At 43.3% G+C, this 26,769-nt stretch overlaps 1 protein-coding gene across 2 annotated transcripts; it reads left to right on the top strand.

Moving 5' to 3' along the window:
• The first annotated feature begins 1,149 nt into the window (after positions 1-1,149).
• On the top strand, positions 1,150-25,000 carry PDP2 (pyruvate dehydrogenase phosphatase catalytic subunit 2). Of its 2 annotated transcripts, none has more exons than XM_075940057.2 (2): positions 1,150-1,425; positions 11,963-25,000. In XM_075940057.2, exon 2 carries the CDS (start codon positions 12,018-12,020, stop codon positions 13,623-13,625), a length of 1,608 nt encoding a protein of 535 aa, XP_075796172.1. In that variant the 5' UTR covers positions 1,150-1,425; positions 11,963-12,017; the 3' UTR covers positions 13,626-25,000. The 2 variants fall into 2 exon arrangements, with proteins under 2 accessions (XP_075796172.1, XP_075796174.1); XM_075940059.2 differs by lacking the exon at positions 1,150-1,425 and adding an exon at positions 1,432-1,580.
• Positions 25,001-26,769: the final 1,769 nt, after the last annotated feature.

Here is a 26,769-nt window from a genome sequence, read left to right as displayed (position 1 = left end):
GCAGTAAAAATGGCCATGCTGGGGGACACCACTGGGGGACACCACCCTGTCTTCCAGACCTGGTCTAAGGTGCTTCAGAGGGAATGAACAGAAGAGGTATCTACTCCATGTCACCCATTTCCAGCTTCTGACAGGGCCTAGGGATACCATCTCTGCCCATCTTATCTAATAGTCATTGGGAGACCTATCATTCATGACTTTTGCTACATCTTTTTTAAATTCTGTTATGATCTTGGCCTTCACAACATCTTCTGGCAAGGAGTTCCCCAGGTTGACTGCATTGTGTGAAGAAATGGTTCCTTTTGCTTTTTAAAAGTTGCTATTTATTTCATTTGATCACTTCCTAATTCTTGTACAATGGCATGCAATTTGTGTGTTACTGCAAATATTTGTAGCAACTATGCATGCAGTTTTAAAAATCAGTCTCCAAATGTACTTCTCTTCCCTTTTGCACACTCACTAGCCATGTATTTTATGTTTAGTTAAGATCCCAAGAGGTTATGTAAGAACATCAGTTTCTAGCTGTCTCTTAACACTCCCACCCAGACCTTGCAGATAGCTCAGATGGATTTCCATCAGTTCTGTTAAAATGAAGGGTTAAAAACAGGTACTGGGTCCTACTACAAAAAGGTACAGAGCTCTCTAGTCCTGCAATGGTGTGGGTGTGAGACTTCAGGTCATGTTGGCCTTACAGCCTTGCTGTCTCAAACCATGATAATGGGAAAGGAAACATTGCTTTAAAAATCATGCCCATTTAAAGCTGTTTTAGGAATTAGACCCTTAAAATAAGCCCAGGGTAGACGGCTTAGTTGGTAGAGTGAGGAGGGAAGGGGCCAAAAGTGCATTTCGACATTGCAAAATTGTATATTTATATACAGAGGTAGATTGCCAGTTGTCTCCTTGCAGGAAGACAAGGGGCTCTCTGTTACGGAATGGCTCCTGCTGGACTCAAGACACATGGTATGCTCGGCACAAGACTGAGCGGAGCTTTCCCGGGGCTTTTACTGGCGGTGGTGGGAGAAGGGGGGGTCGCCGCAGCACTGCTGGCCAGGACTAGGCTTTGGGGCCCCCATGTCATGCGGAGCCTGCAGCAACACTGAGCACAAAGCCCGAGCCGCGGCCAGGAGAGGCCTCGGGCCCTGAGCTCTGTGAGATCACGAGGTGCCTGCAGCCCCGCGGTCTGTGCCCAGGGCGCCTCCTCTCTAGGCCCCGGCCCGGCCGCTCCCCGCTCGCCCCACTGAGGAAGCGGCTCGCAGCGGCGCTGCCCGCCTGGGGCGGGGCGTGGGAGGCTCCCCGAGCGGAGCAGCCGGTTGGCCGCTGTGTTGGCGCGTCAGGGCCCTTCCGCCCCGGAACCGGCCCCGCGGAGCTCGGACTGGCGGGCGCGGCGATCGCCTTCGGGGGACGCGGCGGCGGCGCTGCAGCCGGGTAAGGGGCTCGCGGCGCCGGCGGGAGGGGGCGCAGGGAGCCGGGGCCTCTTCCCCCTTGGGGCGCGGCGGAGCCCGGCCCCAGGCGGCGAGTCGCACTCGCTCCGCGGAGGGGAGGAGCCGGGCAGGGACTCGGCCGGGCGCCGCCCGGGTCAGGTGAGGACGGGCTCGGGGCGAGGCGTCTGGTGGCGGGTGTTCGGACACGTGCTCGCTGCGGGCTGTTGCGAGGCGACCGGGAGGCAGCTGGTCTGTCCCGCGGTCTCCTGGGGTCGGGCCCTGCCTTCGCTCAGAGCGCCATGGCCCTGGGCAGAGGCGGGGTGCGGAGCTGCCTGGCCACGGCCTGTCCACCCCCTTCCCAGGAGCTGCCTGGAGTAGCCTGTGCCCGCTCCAGTGCCCCACCCTAGAGCTCCCTCTCACACTCAGACTTCTTCCTAGAGCCTGCACCCCCTCTTGCATCCCATCCCTGAGTCCCCTCCTACACCCAAACTCCTTGCAGCGTGCTCCCCACATACTCCTCGTGTGCTCCAACACGTTGCCCCAGCCCAGAGCCCCCTCTCACACCCAAACTTCCTCCCGAGCATGGCACCTCAGTCCTGCGCTTTCTCTTGCATCCAGACTTCCAGAGTACGTAGCGTGCACCTCTTGTGCCCCAATCTGCTGCCCCAATCTGCTTCCCCAGCCCAGAGCCTCCTCCACTTCTCATTTCTGACCCCCACCTTGGAGCCTGAACACTCTTTTTGCACTCTACAGTTAGGTCTGTACTACAGGTTTTTTTTGGAAAAACTTTAATTACGTCCATACTGCAATTGCGTTCTTCCAAAAGAAAATCGAAAGAACAGGGGGGGTTTTCCAACTTTGGTAAGCCTCATTCTATGAGGAAGTAGCCTTTTTCCGAAAGAGCTCCTTCGGAAAAAGCTGTGTGTGCACAAGGAAGTTCTTTTGAAAGAAGAGGAAATAGGGAAAAGCATAGATGCCCTGGTGGCCACTCCATCCATAGTAATCACAGCTTAAATGCAAGATAGTGTCCATTCAGTGTGGCTGCTATCTTTCAAAAAAGCAGGTCTCTTTTTCCATGCGCTTTCACAGTGTGGCCCCACCTGTGGGAGCAGCTGGGGTTGCAGCTATGTGGTGGCTGCTGGGGCCAACACCATGGTGCTATTTTTAGTACTACTGTCTGGGCTCCAGCTTCTCCAAGGGGGCGTGGCCACGTGGCTGGGGCTGGGGCCGCGGTACTATTTTTAATACCGTACCGCCAGGAGCAGCTAGGGCCATGGTGCTATTTTTAGTACCACGGGCCTAGGCTCCAGCTCCCAGCTGCCATGTGGTGGCTGCCCACTTGTTCCCGGGGTGGGACAGCCACCCACCACATGGCCCCACGCTGTGGCTGGGGCTGTGCAGCTCTGCTGAGGAGGTGGGAGGGACTGACATTTTTGGAACCCTTAGAGGGAATCCTGGTGGGCAGGCGGTACTGTGCAGCTGGTGCTAGAGGGGAACTGGCTTTTAAGATGGCTGCCCCCAGCATCAGCTCCTGCTTCTGCCCCCCCTTTGCTGCCTCTGATACAGTCAGAAAAGGAGTGGGGGAAATGCAAGTAGTTGACAAGATTAACCGATAAGCTAGGCTTATCGGTTAATCATATAGTCGACTACTTGTTGACATGCTTACTCTTCATCTTTAAATTCAAATCATCCTCTGCTAGAGGATGCTTTGATGTTGCCAAAGACTCCTTGATGATTAAACCAAAAGTGCCTGATTTTGAAAATATGAAGGGATTAGCAGGTAGTAGTTGAAGCAATCTTATAACCCAGTGGTCCCCAACCTGGTGGGGCCGCGCATGCTCCCGGGGCACAAGAATGGCTCAGGCCAGCCCTGGTCACTAGGCGGGAGCACATAAATGCCCCGGTGGGTGCCATGGTGCCTGTGGGCACCAAGTTGGGGACAACTGTTATAACCTTAAACTTTGTGTACACTGAAGTGTTTGTAAAAAACTTTCAGTGGAGCTGTAGGGATGGTTGCAACTCCATTAATTCTTGCAATGTTGAGAATGCTACTGTGAGCTGACTACTGCCAAAAAATGCGCTCGGCTGAGCTGTTCTAGCATTCCCAATTATTGAACTGCACCAGTATTAGAGCGAGTGTGGAAAAGCTGCTCACAAACTTCAGTGTAACCATAGCTCAGGGTCCTGAACCAAGCATGCAGATTCATGCCCCATTGTGGAGCCCTGTCCATGTCATTTTACAGGATTGGGCTCTAAATGTCTTGCTGGGAATTGATATTTTTAAAAACGTTTTAAATATTTTTCTTTTGTTGTGAAGTATGCGGTGTTTGAGCCCATTTTCTCTTCTCCTGCACCTTCCTGTTCAGTTATGGAGTTTTAGTTTTTGGAATTGGTAGGGAAATGAAGATTTTGCAGGGGGAGAGTAAAGGAACACCTGCAAGTTCAAAATAGGCCGGGGAAAAACTCCTAAAGGGATAGTGAGGTTAAAATCATTCTTAAAAATAGCTTACCTGGTGTCTACTGTTTCCAGCTCACATGTTAGTAAATGTGCAAGCATAGCAGGGGGGTACTTAATTGCAATTGAAAGAGTTTTGGTTGGATTTTTTAAAAAATTGGGAATATTTTAATTGACTTTGGACCTAAATTAATGTGAGTCTTCCTTTGAGCAGGTAAGCTATGTACTAGATTAAAAAAAAGAAAAAGTGGGAAGGTTTGAAAAAGATGCAATGTAGTCATAGTGTATAGACACATACTGCAGCTTTACTTTTCGGAGGAGTGTTTAGAACCGCTGAGGTGCACACAAGACAATTAGACAAGCTTCAGTGTAAGGGCTGATAGCACCAAGTGTCATTAAGAGGAATCATGCAGATGTGGTCAATGGAGAATGCAAAATGTAGATAAATGACCAAGAAGGTATCTCTCACAACCATATTTGAAAAAAACTAAATTTGAGTCTTCATGGGGCTTGTAACACTTCATGGCAACAGGCCACTCCTAGTATTGTAGGAAGAGTGGTATTAGAGCAGTTTGGAACATTTTTAGATAATTTTTTCTGTCAAAATATGCGGGGTTATTAAAACTGAAATGTTTTAATGAATTTCTCAATAGGAAGTCCACAGTGAAGTGGACAAATCAGAATACAGAGATTAATAAAAAAAACCTGGACTTTTAAATTGGAAAACATGCACATTGATACAAATCTCTTTCACAAATAATAGTTGAAAGGTTGTATTTTCACTTCACTATGGAGTGAAAACAAATTTGAAGCCTGAGAAATTGTAAAATGGAACTGTTGTCCTTTGTCTAGTTCTAAGTGGTAAGTTTAAGCAAATGACTTGCTATGTCTTTAAAAGAAATTCACAATGAGGTGTTCACACTAAGGTTGTGTGTACCGTAGCACTGTTGTCAATATAACTTATGTTGCTCACAGGTGTGAAAAAGCCCCTACTCCTTAACCAACCTAAGTTACACCAACACAAATACTAGCCTGCAAGTACTAGTGTGGAGGATGCTTGTTGGAGGTGGTTTATTTATGTCAGTGGGAGAGCTCTCAACCATCAACATGGAGCAGTTGCAGGTTACAGATCTTGCAGTGATGCAGCTGCCTTGATACAGTTGTGCCACTGTAAGCTCTTTAGTGTAGACATGGCCTAGTAGTCAGGAGCCTAAATAAAGTTTAGCTCTATCTGAGGTGTTTGCTAAGGTGCTGCAAAATGGAACTTTCCTAGGCATATGGCTATCCTCTCCCTCCACAGCTGTGCAGTGCTGTGAGCGGAGCTAGAGGCTACCTTTGTACTCTGAAGAAGTTGCAGAGAGGGTGATGGCAACAGTGATGTGACAGATGACACAGGAAGTCCAATAAAAACACTGTTTAAAAATGGGTGCAGTTTGGGGAAGCCTTGAATGAACTAATGTTCCCCCGATGGAAAATAATGTTGGCTTTGATTGGAATTTTTAAGTAAATATCACTAGTGTAGAAAGGGGCTTTGCTGTTTTCCCATGCTCTCTTCTTGATTTGGATTTGCTGTCATTCAATAAAGACACTAAGAGGATTATCATGGCCACCATGCTGTGAAATCCCACCTTCTCTTAGGCTATGTCTACACTTGCAATTTAATGACAAAACGTGTGTCATTCACTGGTTCTTAAAAAAAAACAAAAAAAAAAACCCCCAAAAACCCCACAAGCAACTCAACACTCTGAATGTTAAAGTTTGGCTACAGCAAGTGCAGATGTAAATGCTGTTTTGTAAACAAAACAAAAGCTTTTGTGGGGGCTAGGGATACTTTGTTGGCGCAAGTGCCGACAAACAGCATTTACACACACGGACTTGTTGCTAAAAGCCGCGTAATATAAACATAGCCTTCATCTTAATGACCATTTGGAAAATGGGATGGTCCTCTTAGGTGAACTCCCTTAGCAGTGTATATTGGCATACTTAGTTTTAAAAAATACAACCCACTCTTTGTGGGAACATGAGTAGTGTAATTGGCAAAGCTTAAATGTTTCTTCAGTTCAAAGGCACAAGGTGGGTGAGGTGATCTATTTTATTGGACTGACTTCATTTTCAAATTTGTATGATATTATTTTGCTCTCCATGCAACGATATTTTGCCCCAGAGGGTTTAAATCCAGCTTTAGCTTAAACAAGTGCAAATACCAATGTGTTGTATTTGCTACACATAGGCACGGAACAAAGCTTAGTCCTGGACTAAGAAGTGTGCAACTATATGCTTATCTGCTTCCTGGTTAAAATTTGCCCTCTGCCTCTGAATGGCATGTGCTCTTTCACAGTGTGACTGGGATCTTGGAGGGTGGGGAGTACACTGAGGTTACTCGCTTAGGACAAATGCCAAAAAATGTGTCAGACAATCCTCCGAACTGGTGGATATTCCAATACTTAAATTTACTAAGCCAGCACAGAACAGCTTCTAGACCTTCACTGGTTGCACAGAAGCCAAAACACGGTTCCCTTATAATAACTGAGCCTTGGGCTTCCACCCAGATGCCCAAGTCAAATATGAGGATTATTGAAAATCTTATTTACCATATAAAAAAATCCTACCAGTCTCTGAAGATCAGACACATTACCTCCCAAGTTAAGGAATTTTTAGGTCTTACCCAAATACACACTTACAACCAATTCTTAGTAACTAAATTAAAATTTATTTAAAAAGAAAAGTGTGTATTGGTTCAAAGATCAGTGTATCCATGTATACTGCTAACCAGTGAACCTGGGCTCCTGGGTTAACCTTCATGGTTACACACAGGCTTTTCCAGTATGTGCTTAAAAGCTGGCTACCGGTGTACACCAGCGCCTGAGAAGCTGCCTGCTCGCCCCTGAGTTGCTGTACCCAGGGGCAGAGCCGGCAGCCAATGTGCTATTAGATGCAACATCATGGGGTAGCAGGCAGGAGCTGGTCCACGACGGGAGCCAATTTAAAAACCAGCACTGGCTCCTATTTCCCCCACCTTGCTGCTTTTGATATAGAGCAGCAAGGGAGGGAGTGTGTGTACTCGATAGGATTAATCGATAAGTTTAGGTTTATCGGTTAATCATTTACTTGACTATACGCTAACATCCCTAGTGGTTACACATTTACTTGATTCAACACATTTTAACATCCCTAATACTTATACATGTGAGAGTAGTTGTGAGACCTGTTTCATAGTAGAGATGGTGAGCATTGTAGTTGCAAGTTCTTTCAGAATAAGTCCATAGGTTATAGTCCAATGTCCAGGGTGATCCAGATGGTGGGGCTGGAGATCAGTCTTTTATAGCAGCCTCTTGACTGTACAGTCCTGAGTGAACAATAGGCTTTTGATTTGTTGCCTAAGCATTATAGACCATTACATTATTTCACTCAAGATTAATCTAAATGTTAATATTCCCTTTTGGTCTCTTAACCATTGGCTATAGTAATAGACAGGAACTATCTGTTTACATGGCTAACATCTAGCAAGATACAAGTAAACACATAGGATTAGTATCAGCGTTTCCTCTAAGCTGCAGGGCAGAACAACTTCACAAGTGATTAATCAGCCCCACCCAGTCAGGCTCAGGGCTCCTTGCCTGGAGCTGACTGGCTGGGTGGGGCTAATGAGGCACTTGTGAAGCTGTGCTGCCTTGCAGTTTAGAGGGAACAGTAATTAACATTACCTCTAATTCAGGTTTGCATTTCAAAGTTCTACACTATCTAACATGGAATAACCCTAATTAGCATTTACTTTTCTAACATGGCTCTAAATGTTGAATCTGGGTCATTTATCCTGTGAGCTGCTTACTCCTTTTTGGTGTCCCTATGGCATTTGGATGAATTCCTGAAGATTTCATCATATGACATAATTTTTAATTAAAGATTAATTTTTAATACCTGGAGGCTCCAGAACATTCCTGGATGGTTCGCAACTCTATAGGCCTGGTTTGGTATAGGTATGCTGACCATACCTAGTGATTTTTTCCGTGACTGTCCAGATTTTTAGGACTTTGTCCCAGTGCCCCATCAAGCAGGGAAATGTCCCAGAAATCTCTGCCGGACATTTCACTATTGATAGGAACTCAGACTTGCGGGAAGAAGAGACTATGAAGAGTCCATTGCTGCCAGCACGGCTCAGTGCAGCAGCAGCAGCAGCGTACTCCTCTCCCCCCCGCAGAGCGCGTAAGCAGCTCCTATTGGAGCTTTGCCAGCTGGTGGGTTTTTGGTGGCGTGGGGCTCTGGCTGTTGCACCACCCACTTCCCCACCACTGCTCACCACCCTCCTCCGCCCCATCTCCACCCTGCAGGACTCCCCCTATCCGACGGGGCCTCTCGTGCGGCCACGCAGATTCTTCCTCCTCCATGTGTGCAGGCAGCGGCCTGTTAACAGCAGCCGCTGCTGTCAGGAGGGGAGGCTGGTCCTGAGTAGCCGCTCCTGGACATCAGCGTTTTTGAGTCCTTGGCTGTGCCCCGGCAGAGGCCGCACGGAACTCGGCTGGGGCTCTGCTGCCCCTCCTCCCCTCAGGGCGCGCTCGTTCTCTGCTGCTCCCCTCATGGGGCGCTGCTGCTCTCGCTCCCCCATTCCCCTCCCCACCCTGCTGGGGAAGTGGCAGTGAGCCTGGTCTGGCGGGGAAGGTCGGGGTTTCTTCACCCCCTCTTCCCCCACACACACCCTGCCAGTGGGAAGCCTGACCTGGTGCTGTAGCCCCACAGCTGCACTGAGATTCCTGCTTCATGGGGAGGAGACTGAGCTCCCTCTCCTGCCCCCCTCCTGAGGGAATAAGAGTTTGTTGCCTGGAGGCTTTCCCTGTTGCAGCAAGGTGCCAAGCCAGATAAGCATTCTCCCTCATGCCCAGACCCCGTACCCAAATCCCCCTCTCTTACTCTCCTCCACCAAGACCCCACATCCCCAGCTTGCTCTGACACCTTCCCTTGCTCCTGCACTCTCCCTCCTGGCCGGACACCCCGCCCCAAGCTCCAGCCTGTACCCTCCCTCCTGGCCAGACACCCTACTCCCAGCCTGTCTGTGCACCCTACCTCCCACTCAGACCTTGCAACCTCTCCCCCTTCTGCACCCCCCTCCCACCCAGATCCTAGACCCCATCCCTATTCCACACATTGGCAGCCCTGTTCTGCGCACTGAACCTTTTTTTTTTTCTCCCCATGCCAGAGCCTAAGGGGGTCCATAAAATCCACTAACTCCAGAACCTCAGAAAAGTAAATCTGGCCTATGGGAAACCCTGAATTAGGAATGTTAGCAAAAGCTTAATGGGTAGTCGAGTAGAGTATCGACTACTTGCTTCCCCCCCCCACCTTCTTGCTGCCTCTCATAGAGGTAGCAAGGAAGGGGAAATAGCTGGTGCTGGGGGGAGCCAACTTAAAAGCCAGGTTTCCCCCCGTACCATCTCCACAGTGCTGCTTGCCCCCGCTCTCGTTGCCTCTATCAGAAGCAGCAGCCTCTGTCCATGGGAGGCTGAGGCTCGCTGTGGGCAGAGACTGCTCAGGCAGCAGCCCCTGTCTGCGGGGGTCTCTATGGGGAGCTGGTTCCCTCATGGACAGAGGCTGCTGCCACGAAGCAGCCCCTGTTCACGGTTGCCTGGGCTGTCTGCCATAAACAGGGGCTGCTAGACTCAGCGTGAGCCGGGACCGAACAGTCCCGACTCATGCTGGTTGCTGCGCCTCTGCATTTTAAATGTAGGGTGTGACGTAGTTGGGGTAACTTGCTAGGGCTGTGGGCGACCTCTGCTGTCTGTAGCACGACCCAGCAGGACAGGGGATGAGTCATTATGTAAAGGGGGCTCCAAACCTGTCTGACCAGCTACCCCCCAAGGAGAGAATCAAAGGAAGGTGGAATGCCGCCCTGGGTGGGGGGGGGCAGGGCTGGAAGAGAGTGAGTTAGTTTCTGTCTGGGAGCATGGAGGAGACAGCCTAGGGAAGGCGCTGGGGAGTGGGCTGGGATTGTAGGGCCCAGCCACCCCCCATCTCAAAGGGGGCCACTGAGGCCTCTTAGCCGCAGTTCCTAACCAGATGACAGATGCTGTGCTGTATCCTGGAGAAGCAACAAACTCCCTCTATTCTACTGGCTGGTGGAGTCTGTTCGTGCCATTTTGGGGGCGCAGGAGACGGGAAAACCCCAACGCGCCGTCACATAGGGCAAGAGTGTGGCAGCATGGGTGGCTCCCAGAGTCTGCACGAGCCAGGACTGCTGAGTCATCTAGAGCCGGATCCTGAAGCTACCCCACTGTAGAGTGGCGCTTATCGACTACTCATGTAGTTGATACAAACACAGGTTTTTGGAGCAGTTTTTTTTGCTTCTCACTTGTGAGGTCCCCAGCTGATTTTTCTGTGGGTCAGTGGCCTCCCCATCTAAAAAAGGTTCCCCGCCCTTGCCATAAGTAAAGAAAACATTGAAACCTTTTGTGTTGATAATAAATTAATATTTTACTTTATTTAAAATGAAGTTTGATAAACTAACACAAACACTTGTGTTTAATAATTATAATAAATAATTAAACAATAATTTAAATTAAATCATCCTCTCTAGCTTCAGCACTAGCAGAATGGCTCAAGTGTAATTAACAGTGAGTTTCCATTAGCAACTGGTGGTATGCAGAAATGTTTACATTGAGCCAAGTGGTTCACAGGCCAAAAAGTTTGAGAACCACTGAAATAGAGGCATCCCTGGCCTCTCCCCCTGAGTTAATGCAATGCAAGTTGAGTTAATGCAGTTGCAGTGTAGTTGCATGGGAGGGTCCTTTGGGGGCCAAACCCATCCCTATTGGCAGAGGAGAGTGGGAGAAGTTCTTAAAGGGATCACACAACACCCTTTACTTCTGGTCATGTGTCCATCTTAACCCTGGAAGTACTACCTCCAGGGTGGGATTTTGTGCCAGGTGGGTGGGGCCTAAGAGATCAGGGGGTGTGGATAATGAGGCTGGGAACTTGGCTAATGTGTCCCTATTTTTAGTTCGGAAAATATGGTCACCGTAGGTATAGGGAACAGTGAGATGGTACAACCTGTCTTCATTGATATGTCAAGCTCAGTGCATCCTCTCCTCTTCGTTGCAGATCCACTTACAGATGTGCACTTTAATCAGTTTGACTAGCCCTGAGTGGTTGCTGACACCCTCAAATTCAATTTGTTTATGATAGCATCCAGGCATTAACACTGGAGTCTCTGCCTGTGTCCTTTCTAGATTGGTCTCTGGAGACTGAGAAGATTCTGCAGCCACCTAACCCCCAGCCAGTGTACAGTGGTTTGGGCTTTTAAGTTTTGTGGTTTTTTTATGGGAGTGCATGCTATATCATGCTATTGTGAAATTATCAGACAAGAGGGAGCAAGACTCAGTGTCTGGATACAAGGAATTTAGACATGGATGCTCCTGTCCATAGCAGCTTTCTGTTCTAGGAGCTATGCTAACTTAACTGTTTGGCAGGACTTGTTTTCTCTGGGCCTTTACTATGTGGTGACTGGGTGTCTAGAACTAAATATACGTAATAAATACTTCGTAGCATAGCCATCATTCTAATGCTTGATTTTTTTTTTTGTAAGGTTGGCACCGATGAGCAGCGTAGATAATTATTTCTAGGCCTTGCATGGGATAGTTAACATTCGGCAACCATCAGACAACTCTTTGTTCTCTAAATTTTGTTTCCTTTGACTCAGATATCGCTGTCTTGATACGAGTCCCAGTACATGAAAGCAAAAATAAGCTTGGGCTAAAAGTGAGACACATGCTTAATTGTTTGTTCTGCTTATTTTCGTATTTATGCTGTCACAATGAGCTACTGAAGCTTGTGTTTCTCACCATCTTATTGTGATTAATGAGAAATAGTTTTTGACTGTTTGAGTTGTGATAAACTTACCCTATCTGTTCCAGTGAGCTAATTATAAAAGTCATACACTGAGTCTCTTACTTTCCATGAACTTACAAGTAAGTAATGGCAGTGCTTTTATAACATGTCCTTCAGTAGTATATTAAAGATTCAACTATTCTTTCGAGCTCTAGGTACTACATGTGTGTAACTTCTAATTTTTTACATCTGCCTTATTTTTAATTTCTAGGTCTCAAAAAAAAAAATCCTTTGCTGAAAGAATCACTCTATAAAGACTTCATTTTATGATGTCCAGTACTGTATCCTCCTGGATTTTGAGTTCGGCAAGAAACGGTATCGTTATTTTGCAAGGAAAAGGACGTTTGTACTCAAGATGTATTGCAAACAGAAACAAGATGAAAGGAAAATGTGGGTTTGCCAGAGGGCCTCTTTCCCCTTTTGTGCTGAGCTGCAACATAGACAATGTCTACACTTCTAAAAAAGCATTCAGACATACTTCAACTGAAGAAGAAGACTTCATCCTTCATTTGGCACCATCACAAATAAATGATATACTAAGAGCAAGTGAATTTTCTCATAAATTTCATGACTTTGATGGTAAAAATACAAATTCGGTGCTGAAATTTGAGAGCAACCAGCTGGCTGCCAACTCACCTAATGAAGATCGTAGAAGTGCAGCTACATGCTTGCAGACCAAAGGGATGATGTTTGGGGTCTTTGATGGTCATGCAGGTTATGCATGCGCTCAGTCAGTAAGTCAGAGACTGTTCTATTATGTAGCGGTCTCTCTCATGTCTCAACAAACACTGGAAGAGATTGAATTTGCCATGGAACACATGAAACCAGTTTTGCCAATTTTGCAGTGGTACAAATATCCAAACAACATGTACCAAGAAGTAGCCTCACTGTACGTGGATCACCTGAGAGTTTATTGGCAGGATCTATTGAACCTTGACATAGAACTGGGATTTAGTGTAGAAGAAGCCTTGATACATGCATTCAAGAGATTAGATTCAGATATATCACTGGAAGCTCAGGCTTCCTTAGAAAATGAAATGATAAGAAACACTGCCCTGCAAGTGGCTTTCTCTGGTGCAACAGCTTGTGTGGCTCACATTGACAGTGTTCACTTACACATTGCAAACACTGGGGACTGCAGGGCGATCCTAGGGGTCCAAGAAGAGGATGGAACATGGTCTTCTCTCTCTCTCACTCGAGACCACAATGCTTCCAATGAAGCAGAAATCAGAAGGTTAAAGGGAGAACATCCTAGATCTGAGGAAGAAACTGTAATCATGAGCAACAGGCTGCTCGGGATTCTCATGCCCACTAGAGCTTTTGGAGATGTCAGATTTAAATGGAGTAAAGAACTGCAACACAGTATTCTGGAGAATGGTTGTGATGTTGAGGCTTTAAATATTTACCAGTATGCTCCTCCCAATTACTATACACCTCCCTATTTAATTGCAGAGCCTGAAGTCACCTACCATAAACTGAGGTGTCAAGATAAATTTCTGGTTATCGCTTCAGATGGACTGTGGGACATGCTGAATAATGAGGATGTCATAAAACTTGTTGCAGAACACCTAGCACAAGCTAATGTGCAGAAACCAAGGATGACTTTTGAGAAACCAGCCAGTTTGGGTTACATGCAAAGTCTGCTTCTTCAGAGAAAAGCCAGCGGTGTTGATTCATATGACCAGAATATAGCTACTCACCTGATAAGGCATGCAATTGGAGATAATGAATATGGAGAGATTGACCAAGAGAAACTTGCTGCAATGTTGACTTTACCTGACGATCTAGCAAGAATGTACAGAGATGACATCACTGTTACTGTGATATATTTTAATTCAGATACAATTGATAGCTACTACAAAGAAAATGAATAAGGGTTGCATTAATATTGTACCATAAAATGGCCAACTTGATAGTTGGGATCTTTAATGTTTGCTTCCACTAAGACAAGCTATTACAAAAGCTATTGTTTGCAGATCCCCTGCTCTTTAATACTGAATAGCCATGAGTGCTTTTGGAAATAATTTTCTAGAAGAAATAATTGGTAAGACTTCTCTGGGCTCTCAGTTTTATGCTGATTTGAACTAAAATGTACTGCTTGCAGTTCAGCAGAATGTAAGTGAAGGCAGGAATCCAAGATAGTGAGCCTACTCCTGGTCCCATTCACATCAGTGGCAAAACTCCTAAAGTGAACAAAAAGGAAACAAATTGATGTAGACAAGTATTATGTGTCAGTGAGGGGTAGTGCTTGTAACAGAACCAAGAGCAAAAAAGAGCCATTGTTCAATGTCCTCACGTAAGATAGAGTAGCCTCCTCTCAAAGCACAGTAGTCAAAATCTATATTATGACTGTAAGGACACTAGGTTGTATCAAATACTTGAAATTGAATCCCTTAAACTAAATGTTGTCTTTTATGCTTGGAAAATCATTTAAAACCAGACTGTGAACTTGGGTTTTGGGGATTGCCAGACTACTTTTTGGTAATTGTATTTTATGCCTATTGTAAGGAAACAAAACATACTTTTTTCAAGACTAGCTGATGTTAAAATGTGAAACTGAATAGAAATAACATGAGAGAGAACACATGCATATGTAACAATCTACAGTTCGAATGCACTTTAAACTAGTTTACAATTTTGTCTTTAGGAATATTATTCTGTCTTCAGGAATATTATATATTTCTAATTTAATGATTACTTTTACCACACCAACAGTACTTTGGAATATTTTCTTATGCATTTTGTTTGACTTACTAAAAATCCATTTTATATTCGACATTGCTGCTTAAATGCATAGTATTTCATAAATCAATCTATGAAACTTCAACTTAAATATTATCCATGTATGCATCCAGAATTATATAAGAGCATCTGAAACTTAAGTATAGCAGTTAGCAACAACACTGCATTTACTTTTCCTTTAAAAAATAGAATTGACGACAATACTGGCATTTCACCAAAGAGAAATTCATTCTTTTTTCTTCTACTCTGTCTGCTTTTAAGATGTGAACTGCTTATATCCATGTGCACAGTGCTGCTTAAATGCTTTTGATTACTATTCAAACCCTTAATTCCCCAGTGAAAATTTCTTTACAGTTTTTACATTTAAAAACATTTAGGTATTTAAAATTTACTAAAAAAATCAGCATTGTATAGCTTTCTTTTCTATTCCACTTCCTAGAATACTCGATTTAAATCTTGAAACTGGCTTTCCTTTTTAAAAAAATTGGCATACACTGTAATGTTGTACTGACTTTTCTTACACATTGCATAAATTCCTGCCTTCAGCAATGTGTACTGTAGTTCAAGAAACAGAGGCCTCAGTTTTATTGTGGTTGCTACCAAGAAAGTACCTGTGTGTGTGCTCCAGAACTAGTAATATGTAGAGCTCCCTCCCCCCACACCACCATACTTGTGCTTGATTTTTTTTTTTAAAGGGGTGGCTTTTTTCTTAATTTTCCTGCACGTTAGCGTGTTAAAGAGATCTAAAGTTCAAAGGTTCTCTCTCCTAGTAACTGTAAAGCAGAAAAAGTCTTAGGCCTAAATTAGTAGCGTTTGTGTCAAGTGGCTTTTCAAAAAACAATTTATTCATCAGTATAAACTAGGGATGGAAAAGGTTAACCAGTAAACTGGTTACCTGTTAAACATTAGGCTTACTGGAATGCTTACCCAATAACCGATTAACTGGATCTGTACAAACCTGGTGGATGGCCAGTTGTAGGATGTCCAGAAGGACCCTGCCTGCCGCAGCCCAGCCTTGAGCAACCCCCACCTATGATGGCCCAGTACGCCACAAGGATTGGCTTGGAGCAGCCTCCTGCTGGTAGCAGGCCAGCTGGCAAGATCCTGGCTGCAGTGAACTGGATTGGAGCAGCCCTGGCAGGACCCCAGCTGCTCTGCACCAGCCCTCCAATGGTTAACCAGTTATATGATATAATTTTAATCATTTAACCTGTTTACTGTTTTAATGGGTATTTACATCCCTAGTATAAACCATATGTTATGGATTTGTACATCATTTAAATAATATTCCAACTTCAAAGCTACCTAGGAAACTGCTCAAACTGTTTAAAGTACTAATGTGGATAATTAATCATGGGCAGATTTGGTACAATTGTGTATGCATTTTGATGATATGCTGACAGTTATTGCATCCATGGTTGCAACTGTCAGACAGCTTCATCTCCATATTATCTAAATGTTCCTTTCCCTAATATGGTTGTCTTGATTTGAGTCTCATTACCTGAGAGCACTTAAACATGTGTAACTTTAAGCCCGTGTTAATTTCTATGTGTAGTAAGGGATGCTTTCCTAAATCAGGACCTTAGCACAATAAAAACAACATACATTAAAGAACTTTTTGTTTAGCACATGCCAGAGCAGAAAAGGCAATTTAACTTTGAGACAGCTGGAATTTTTTCTATATTGCTAGTCAAATGTGGCATTTTTGTGCTTGAAATATACAGCAGATTGAGTGGCTGAAGGAAAAAGATTTGAGTCTTGGAGTGGTGGTGAAAGCTGAAGAAAGCATTTGTGTGGGGGAGAGAATAAGGGGATGTTGAAATTTTGGAGTCTCATTCTCATTTAGTCTTAATCCATCCCTACCTGCTGGGGTGGCATTGGACTCACTGACACGTCTCATTGGAAGAAGAGGGGGGAGGCTGTAGAGGAGGACTTGTAGGTCGCAATGCTAAGGAGGGGACTAGTTTCTGAGCAAGTTTTTTGAGAGCCCTTCCCAAACTTCTAGTTCCCATTTAGCCTTAATCTCTGAATAGTTTAAGTGGGATGTCTTTTCCCAGGTGCCTATACTTTTTTTGTAAGAGTCTATGCATGAGCAGTTTCGTTGTTTACATCAGTAAGACTGTCACCTAAAAAGTAGTGCTGTAAAGGATTGTATATCTAGACTACCTCTTATTAGATAAGGGCACTATCTATAGTGTTGAGGCTAAGAGAACGAAGTGTGCTAGACCCTGGTAGAATAGATAAAAATCAAAATTTTATACATAGTATGTTAAAGCAATCGGTATTCCAGTAAAATACTTGAGATAATGCAAGCCTTTATCTGTAAAAATACAGTCTTGTAAATCTAAGTACTTAAGATATAGTTAAAATGATTTAATCTTCAATTTTGTGAATATTGTATATTTCATGAAATCGGGATTTGTTGTGCAAAAATTGAACTGTTGTCCTACGGGATCTAATGTTACTGGTACATATGTGAATATAACTTTTTTTTTTCAAATTGGTGATTATTATTTTGGGGATTGTAATCACCTCAGACAATAGAACTGGTACTAGCTCTAATTTGATGCCAGCATGTGCCTGATTTAACTTGTAATACTGTAATTATTGTTCCTTGGTAAAAGATAACATTAAAGTGAGTACTGAGTGTTCAGTTCACAGACAAATAATGGTGTTTAGCTACACTCTCTTACTTTTTGTTGGAAACTAATACATTCCTGTTGGTGACTAAGTTGATAGCAAAACTCCCATCAACATCTGTTAGAATGTGATCATACCTTAAATTTTGTAATGGCACAATCATATTTAATAGGCATTCATGTATAAGGTATACAGTGCTTTGAAATTGTGGCAACATGCTTCAGTGCTAAAACAATTTAAGTGAAGTTAGTATATTGATCATAAGATACAGGATGACTTGATAGCTGAGTTTGGGACAACTTTATGCATGGAGATTAAACATTTTTCAGTTTAACAATATTTTTTATAATATCTAGTCAGGATGTAGTCATGAAACTACTCATTGCCTGTGGAACTTGTTTTTTGCATACCCCTCAAATGTGCCTCTTAAATCTAAATAAAACAATCTTAGTTAAAACACTGGTGTATATACTCATCCTTTCCAAGGAAATGTATTCATATAAACCTGACTTTATTTTGGATTTGAACTATAACTTTCTGGCATTATTTTGAAACTTAGTTACATTATGCAAAAATATTTGGTTTTGCTGAGTGCTTGTTTTAAGAATACTTTTCTCTCTGTACTTAGAATGACTTATTTATATTTAAGTTTTCAGACCTTCATAGGGTTTATTGATTTTTCTAATTTCTGAATATTGACATGAATTATTTTGTAAATAAAAAATATGCATCCTACAGTTGAGTAAAAACTGATTTCAAAATGCCATCTTAATACCCACATCTTATTTGTCTTGGGGAGGGAGGGGCTAAGGTGGATGTAGAGTGCTAGGTTAGGGCTGGTGTAACTGCAAACTTAGATTGGTATACCTGTGTGTCTCAGGGTGCAAAAATCTACAACCCTGCAAGATGTAGCTGTGTCAAACTAGCCTTTGATGTATACAGTGCTAGGTTGGCTTTTCTGTCAACCTAGCCATCGCCTTTTGGGGAAGTGGATTACCTCTGCTGATGGGAGAATGGAAGCCAACTTTCCAATGTAGTGGGGGTGCTTGACCCCTGGCTCTGCCGCAGGCCCCACCTCTACTTCTCCTTTTCCCCCAAGGGCCCTCCCCGCCCCTCCTCTTCCAGCCCTGTTTTATATCTTCCCACAGTGTGTTGCAATTTTGTCTGATCAAAGAGTAATGCAAGTAGCTCTTGTCTAACGCTACAGTTTATTAGGTGTTAAGCACACACAAATGTAAGCAATAGGTTAAGAACATTCCAACTATTTCAATAATTCCTGGAATGATATCAAGTAATTAACAGAAGGTTCGCAGTGGCCAGTTGTTCACCGAGGGTGTCAGAAAAATGTCTTAGAATGACTTTAGAGGAATGTTTTAAAATACACTTTATTAGCTAATGTTTATAACTATTACAAAACACAGAAGTTATAATTACCTTTACTATATTATTACTTGTAAATTAGAGTTGTAGATTTTTTTTTTTTTAAGCACCATGATTTAGTTTTATTATTTACTTGTTTGGTATTTTTATTTTGATTAGCAGAAACTACTAGCTAGTTTTGATCTTGTCTTTAAAAGCCTGTTTTTAAATTCACCAGTAACTATGTTTCCTAAGGAAACTATAAAACATCGATAACCTCCCCAATAACACCATCCTTGCCACCATGGATGTATAAGCTCTATATACCAACATCCCACATGAAGACGGATTACAAGCAATTAGAAACACTATCCCAGAGGACACTACTGCCAACCTGATAGCAGACCTATGTAACTTTGTTCTCACCCACAATTATTTCCAGTCTGAGAACAACTTATACCTCCAGATCAGCGGCACAGCCATGGGTACGCGCATGGCCCCACAGTATGCTAACATCTTTATGGCTGACCTAGAACAACGTTTCCTCAACTCCCGTCCCCTTTCACTCCTTCTCTACCTACGGTACATCGATGACATCTTTATGATCTGGACGCATGGCCAAGAAACACTGGAGATATTCCACAGAGATTTCAACAACCTACACCCCACCATCAACCTCATCCGGGACCATTCTACATGAGAGATCCACTTCCTGGACACCACAGTACAAATCAACAATGGAAAATTAGACACCACTCTCTACAGAAAACCCACCGACTCATACAGTTACCTACATGCTTTCAGCTCCCATCCAGAACACACCACACGATCCATCGTCTATAGCTCTAATCCCACTGACAGAGACCAGAAGCTTCAGGATCTCTACCAAGCATTTATAAACCTCAACTACCCACCCAGAGAAATAAAAAAGCAAATTGAAAGAGCCAGACGAATACCTAGAAACCATCTACTTCAAGACAGACCCAAGAAAACCAACAATAGAACACCACTTGTCATCACCCACAACCCCCAACTTAAACCTGTCCAACACATTATCAATAAACTACAGCCTATACTGGAACAGGATACCATACTCCAAGAGGCTCTGGGAGACAGACCCATAGTCTCCTATAGACAACCACCTAACCTCAAGATGATTCTTACCAACAACCACAGGACATACCACACTAATACCAACCCTGGTACCTTCCCTTGCAACAAACCCCGTTGCCAGCTTTGTCCGCATATTCATTCTGCTGATACCATTATTGGACCTAACCAAGTGATTTATAAGATCAAGAACACACATTCCTGCGCATCCAGAAATATAATCTATGCTATCATGTGCCGAAAGTGTCCGTCTGCTATGTACATTGGACAAACATCTCAGATACTTCGCCAAAGGATTAATGCCCACAAAACAGATATCAGACAAGATCACAAAGAAAAAACAGTTTCTTGCCATTTTAACCAGAAAGGACACTCTCTCAATGACTTAACCACCTGCATTCTGCTACAAAGACCTTTTACATCTGCACTTGAAAGGGAATCCTCTGAACTGTCATTCATGTTAAAATTCGACACTCTCCAAAAAGGAATGAAGAAACACTTGAACTATCTTACCCATTACCAAGATAGTTTCCCCAATTATCACCTCTAATACCATTAACTCACAAACATCCCACTCTCCCCACCTCTAATATCATCAATTCAGACACTTACCTTCCTTCCTCCCTCCTCCCCCCCCCCGCATCCCTCTCCTGTTCTGCTATGTGATTTGTCCTTTTCATATGTGTTCATTTTTTTAATTGTATCCTTTGGTATATATGGTTGTGACTATTTTCTTCCACTATTTGATCTGAGGAAGTGGGTCTGGCCCACGAAAGCTCATCATCTAATAAACCATCTTGTTAGTCTTTAAAGTGCTACATTGTCCTGCATTTTGCTTCAGCTACCCCAGACTAACACGGCTACATTTCTATCAGTAACTATGTAATATTCTATTTTATTAATTTATAGTGAGCGAATGCACATAATATGGTTGCAAATAGCTTTCATTCTGAAGTATATACTTCCCTTAAATCCAGGGCAATAGGGAGAGAAGTGAGGGGCTTTTGGCTGTGATGATGTTATCCATTTTGTCATGAATTTCTTCAAAAATTGTCATCAGAATGGGCTACTTCTTAAATAAATAAAAACAGCCAACCAAAGAATTCGATCGTATATCACAGGGCCAGGGAGCATTAAGTTTGGATCCTCCTGATATCTTCAGTGAAGTTGAAGCAAAGTAGCTGTTGCTGAAATGGCAAAATACTTAACACTTTCCTCAAATACAACTCTTTGGGTTAAAAGAGGGGTCAAATTGAGTGCTGCACCAATGTAACTTTTAGGTTCTCTTCATTATTTTCTAGATTTTATTTTCATTTTTGCTATGTTTGCAATAGTGTCTGTGATAAAGCTATAGACTTGATGCTTGAATTTTTGTTCATTTTGTTCTAGCTCTTACTGCTATTACGGTATATGGATCAATTCCTGTGAGGGAGAACTGCATCTTGTGTTATCACACAGGAACTCATTACTGGATCATTATTTATATAGAGCTGGATACCGAGTATGAGATGGAAATTGACTACTTTAACAAATTTGTCCTCATTTTTACAGTCTCACTTTTGATGGGTGTAACGTGTGCTCTGCTGGATGAAGTATAGCCTGCTCATGATGACTGAATTGTGTTGATGAAATGCTTGTTTTGAACAAGATGAAAGGGAGACTGCTTGATTCATTTATGGAATAATCTTTTCGTTTGTGGATTTTTGGAATTTGGTGGTCCTCATTAACAGCTCATCCATGGCTTTACTGGATGATGAAACTTCTTTTTTTGTTTTGTTTTGTTTTTGATACAAGTAACTTAATGTAATTTAGTCTCAGAGAGGTAGCCATGTTAGTTTGTAACTTAAAAAAAATATAGTATCCTGAACCTTCATGGGTAAAACCCACTTCATCAGATGAGCACATTTAATGTCATTTAGCGAGATGAGGTGGGTGATTTTTTTTTTTTTTCTTCCTGGACAAACTTGTTGGTGTGAGAGGCAAGCTTTTTGAGCCACACAGACTTGAAGAGCTCTAGGAAAAGTACTTGTCACAACTAAAATTCAAGCTGTAACAGTCTGTTTAGCAGTTCTTAAGAGACCATTCAGATGGAATGACCTACTAACACTTCTGCAGTCATAGTGTCATAATACCACTGCTAGTGGTAGCAGCAGAGGAGTCAGAAGTTGTGGACATAGCAGATGATAGGTATTCATTACCCAGGGTAACCTAAATCAGCGCTTGAAACGTGATGTTTAAAGAGCAACAAAAACCTCTCTCTCTCTCTCTCTCTGAATATGACTCAGTGCACTGTCTTCAAAAAGACATTGTAAATGAAAGATTCTTCCTACTTCAGATGTTTGTGCCACTTTTAAATTGATTTATTCTAAACTCAGTTTTATAGGGAAAATAATACATCATAGGGATTATTTAAATCCCTATCGCCAGCAATATATCAAGTTGAAAACCCCGCACTTTTAACATTTTAACTTATTAATGTCTAAAAACTTCACACTTAAACAGAAGTATTCACCTAGATGTTTGATTATATAGAGCAATAAAAAAGTAGGAATATATATAACTGATAAACACTCTGATGACAGAATTGACATAAGTGATATTTTGAACATACACTCTTTGAAATTCGTAAGTAGCAGGGTTGCTGGAACAATTTGTATAGAGCAGGGGTCAGCAACCTACGGCTCGGTATGGAACCAAATAGGGCTCTTTTGTCATTCCCAAAATACATGGAACTTTTTAAATTAAAATGAAAAATTCATTCAAAATTTCCAAAACGTGTAATTGTTCATGTCAAGATGAGTCTTTCTTTGTCTTTCACCTTTAACCAGAGGTGAAAGTAAGGCAGTGTGCTATGGTAAGTGCCAGCTGGAAGACTCTGATCATTTGAAGGGCTGGCTGAGGGCATGCTGTAGGGGATGTGCACACACTCCAAGCTTGGATAATGAAGAGGGGCTGGCAGCAGCAGATGCCTCTATCTGGCTGCAGTGGCCTGGCTCCAGACCCCATCTGATGGCTGCGGTCTGTCCCTGGGCTCCTGGGGCAGACCCTGTGGCCTAACCATGGTGGCCCCGCAACAGCTGCAACAGCCCACCTGCGGCAACCTGGCCAACAAAACCCCAATCTGGGCCCAGCCCCCATCTGGCCATAGTGTCCTGTCCCCAGCCCCAAACCTGGGTCAGGACTCTCAGTCTAGTCGCAGGAAGGGCTGGCGGTGGCCCTCCTTCTGCTGTGGAATGGGAAGGAGGGGAAGCCACAATCCGGCTGTGGCAATTGTGGCCCAGCCCCTTGTCCAGTCTTGGCTGCGCAGGTGCAGTAGCTCAGACTTGACCAGGTAAATTAATCTGGCCCCACGGCCTCCACATATTTTACTTCCCACTGTTGTACTTAAAAGAAGTACTCGGGATATTTTTCAGGGGGATAAGGCAACATGCCACATTTATTGAACATCCATAGATCAAGCAATACTTATCATATGCATATGACACATTGCACTCACTCATACACAAGCACACTCTGTCTTGTTGTTACCAAAAGTTGCTCCCCCTAACTGCACCGGCCAGGTGAGTTAGATGGGGGAGGGGTGGAGCCGGGCTTCTGCCGATCCGGATCGATGCTCCCATGTTGACAAGACGAAAACCTGGGGTCCCTCTGCAAGATGCCTCCTATTTATCCCTCTCATGCAGCCAATTAGTCACTACCTCGCCTTTCCTAATGCTGCTTCAAAGAGAGTTCTTTCAAGGGCTGGCACTTGCTGCTTGACTCCCAAGGTATCTGTATGTCCAGTCTTCTTAATGAGCTCACTGCACAAGTATTGTCTTCAATCTGGCTCCCAGACCTTCTCCACCCTTGCAACTGCTGCTGGAGGTGCTCACCTTTCATTCTCCATTCACACCTCATTCATTTCAACCGGGCAATCAAGGAAAGGGGAGAACTCCAAAAGACATTTTTTCTTACAAGATCTATATATCTTAATACAAAGTTATTGGAGAAATGTTAGCGATTCTATAAGAACACCCTAACAAAGATATATCTAAAAGGACAAGATCTTAATACAAAATATAATATTACAGGGATTTATCCACATCACCCCCAGCGCTCTGCCTTGCCTCCTGCATCTCCCATACACCTCAACCCCCTGCCCTGAGCCCTTCATACACTTCAACCCTGACTCATGCACCCCCATCCACAAACTGCACCCCCAGCAGCTGCAGAAGTCTCATCAAATAAAATCTGTGAGTACAGTGTTTCATTTATGCTCGCTATTCTGATGTCTCTGTAGACCTTGTTCCATGATGAGTAGGGGACATTTTGGAATAGTTTATTTTGAAATTAACTCGAAATAAGCTATGCAGTTTGTGTAGCTCACATTGCATAGCTTATTTTGAGCTACGGGTGCAGTGTAGATGCACCTATGGCGTTCTGCTCTGGCACCAATGTTGCTCCGTTCTGATTATACGTGCTGTTCCTTCTCCTTTGTTACATAACTTCCCTGCCTCCTGAAAAATGAGGTGGTAACAATCTGACTTCTGCTCATATAACTCACATGCCTTTTGTTTTTTAATTTTAGTATTTATTTGTTCAGAGACGGAGAAATAGTTGAGATTAATGAGTTTGTGTGCATATGAAAGGAGACAGAGCAGGGCCATTTGCTTGAAATGCCCATACCATGCAGAAAGAAGGAATATCTGGAAGTTACTGGACAAATCGTTTTGTGTTCATGATGGCAGAGTAAGTTTGGATAGTGAGTGGTGGCATAAACAGTTATCTTTAAAGAGCTGAGTCAATCAAAGTTCAGGCAGAGAGAAACCATAAAATAGCAGTATGAGAACATCTGGATGGCATTGTATAATCAGTCAGAGACCAGGTCCAAAGACCTGTGATGACCTTGCCAGTCTCTTGCACTCAATAATACCATCCCTGCATCCTGCACAGGATCAAGATCTTCATCCACTATATTGTATGTTGTGCTATATTTATCAACCTTGACCTAAAATGTTGAGAGAGTAATTTGATTATTTTCATTAAAGGCTTCTCTTCTATTTAAAGTTTTTGATGGAGGCTCATGGACTGAGCTTATTTATTTGCATGTTTTAAGAGATAATAGATTTGTATTCAATTCAGATTGAATTTTGTTTTTTAAAAAACTTTACGCAACAATTCAATCTAAATCTAACTTGATATAAAAGAATCAAATTTTATTCATCCTGTTATACTAGTCTCTCGCTAGGGAAGTCTGATTTAAAAAAACAAAACAACTTTCTGCCTGATCTTCTGCCAGTAGAGGGAGTACAAGCTTACTAATCAGCTTCTCCAAGTAGTGTGGCATGTTCATTGTTGCAAGAGTAAAGACTCAGCCTTACTTGGGGAACAAAATACAGGACTATGTAGCACTTTAAAGACTAACAAGATGGTTTATTAGATGATGAGCTTTCGTGGGCCAGACCCAATTCCTCAGGTAAACCGCCCCACGGTTTACCGGAGTGGTCGACAAAGGCTTCCCTTGTCGACCACGACACGTCTAGACTGCCGTGCTGTGCCGGATCAGCTGATTGTCGGCACAGCGCGACGGCCATTTTTATTTTAATGAAGCGGGGATTATTTAAATCTCCACTTCTTTGACTAGGCCGAGTAAACTATTTTACATGGCTCCGTCGACAGAGCCAGATGACCTCTCGAGGTCCCTTCCAGTCATAGTATTCTATGTAGTCGAGACGTACCCATAGTGTACGAGTCATGCTACTGAGCCCACCAGCCTGCCCTCTGGTGCTCTCCACCACCTTGCCCTGCTGAGCCAGAAGCTCTAGTCTTCCCCACCCAAAGCACAGACTTGGGGTAACAGCCTCCCAGCAGAGCAACACGGACACTGAATCAACTCAGTTCTGGGAGCATTCAGCTATAAGGCACTGACAGTACCAGGAACACAGCTTCAAAGAGGGCCAAAAACCCAATTAGATTATAAAATTTTCACAGAGGGAAAGCTTTCACACAGCATGCCAGCAAATCCTAATCCACGAAGAGACTTGTTACATGCAAATTCTTACCCTAATGGTTGTTCTAATCGTGTCCTTCACAAACTAGGCAGCTGACTAACTTGGACCTGATCCTTCCCCCACCCCACTTCAGTCTTATAAGTTTTCTGCAGGCATCTTGGGTGTCCTGGCATCTGGCCACTGTTACTATTGTTTGGTTTCCCTCCTTTATTGTCCTTTTTCCCAAGGAGGGAATTCTTCATGTTTGTTTCTCACCTTGAGAGGAAAAGTACCAGATCCAAAATGGGTTCTGTCATCAGGTGGCCTAACCACCCATCTTTGTTAGAACCAACCACAGTTTGAGCTTATAGGAAAAACAAACCCATATTTGGATAATTGTCTTGAGCACCGAGCCATAATGCCTTCGGAGCATTACCAATGGCCCTTATTAGCAGAGCTAGAATTAGAAACAGATCCGCACTTCAAATCTCTAACTTCACATACAAGAATGATGTGTGCACAGAAATAGAATATACGCATTCAGCAGATTATGACTTTAAAAACGTTACATGATGTGTTTTGCATGAAGTGTTTTTGAGTTATGCATATTTAGAAGATGATTTTCATAAAGGATGGGGGGGCCTGACAATAGGTCTTACTTTTTTTCTATCATTTTCCAAATATAAATGGTAAAGAGAACCATCAATGGCAAACAACCATCTAGTGCACAAATTTAAGAATCATAAGTCTTATAGGTACCAAAGATTGAATGGGGAACCATGGTCACAAATTACTTGGCAGAGGGTAAGAGATGCCATCATCAGTGGGGTCATGGTCATCTTTTGCTGCTTTTAGCCTTAAACTGGGTGATGCTAAACATGTGCAATTTCCAGCAAGCTAAATAGAAGTTATGGGTAACTAGCATTTTGGGGAGCAATCCTAAGTGGATCCTTCTCTTTGTTTGCCCCTTCCAGCTCTTAACGGTCATATGGAGTGAGTTTGTGTGGGTTTTCCAATCTACTAGCAGTTCTGAGAGTATGGAATGTTCTATTTTTGTCACCAAGAAAGTGATACGGAAAGACTCCTTTTCTCTGTGTGTCTATGTGTGTAAATAAAACATCTACAGATGTTGCTAAGGTGTTTTTATTTGTAGGTTTACAAGTATTTAAGCAGGTGATCAGCTGCAAATAAAGTCACT

The sequence above is a fragment of the Pelodiscus sinensis genome, chromosome 12 (assembly GCF_052426305.1).
Source record: "Pelodiscus sinensis isolate ZL-2025 chromosome 12, ASM5242630v1, whole genome shotgun sequence".
Lineage (NCBI taxonomy): Eukaryota > Metazoa > Chordata > Testudines > Trionychidae > Pelodiscus > Pelodiscus sinensis.
Note: the sequence above shows the minus strand (reverse complement) of the source record. Positions and strands in the feature narration are given on the sequence as shown.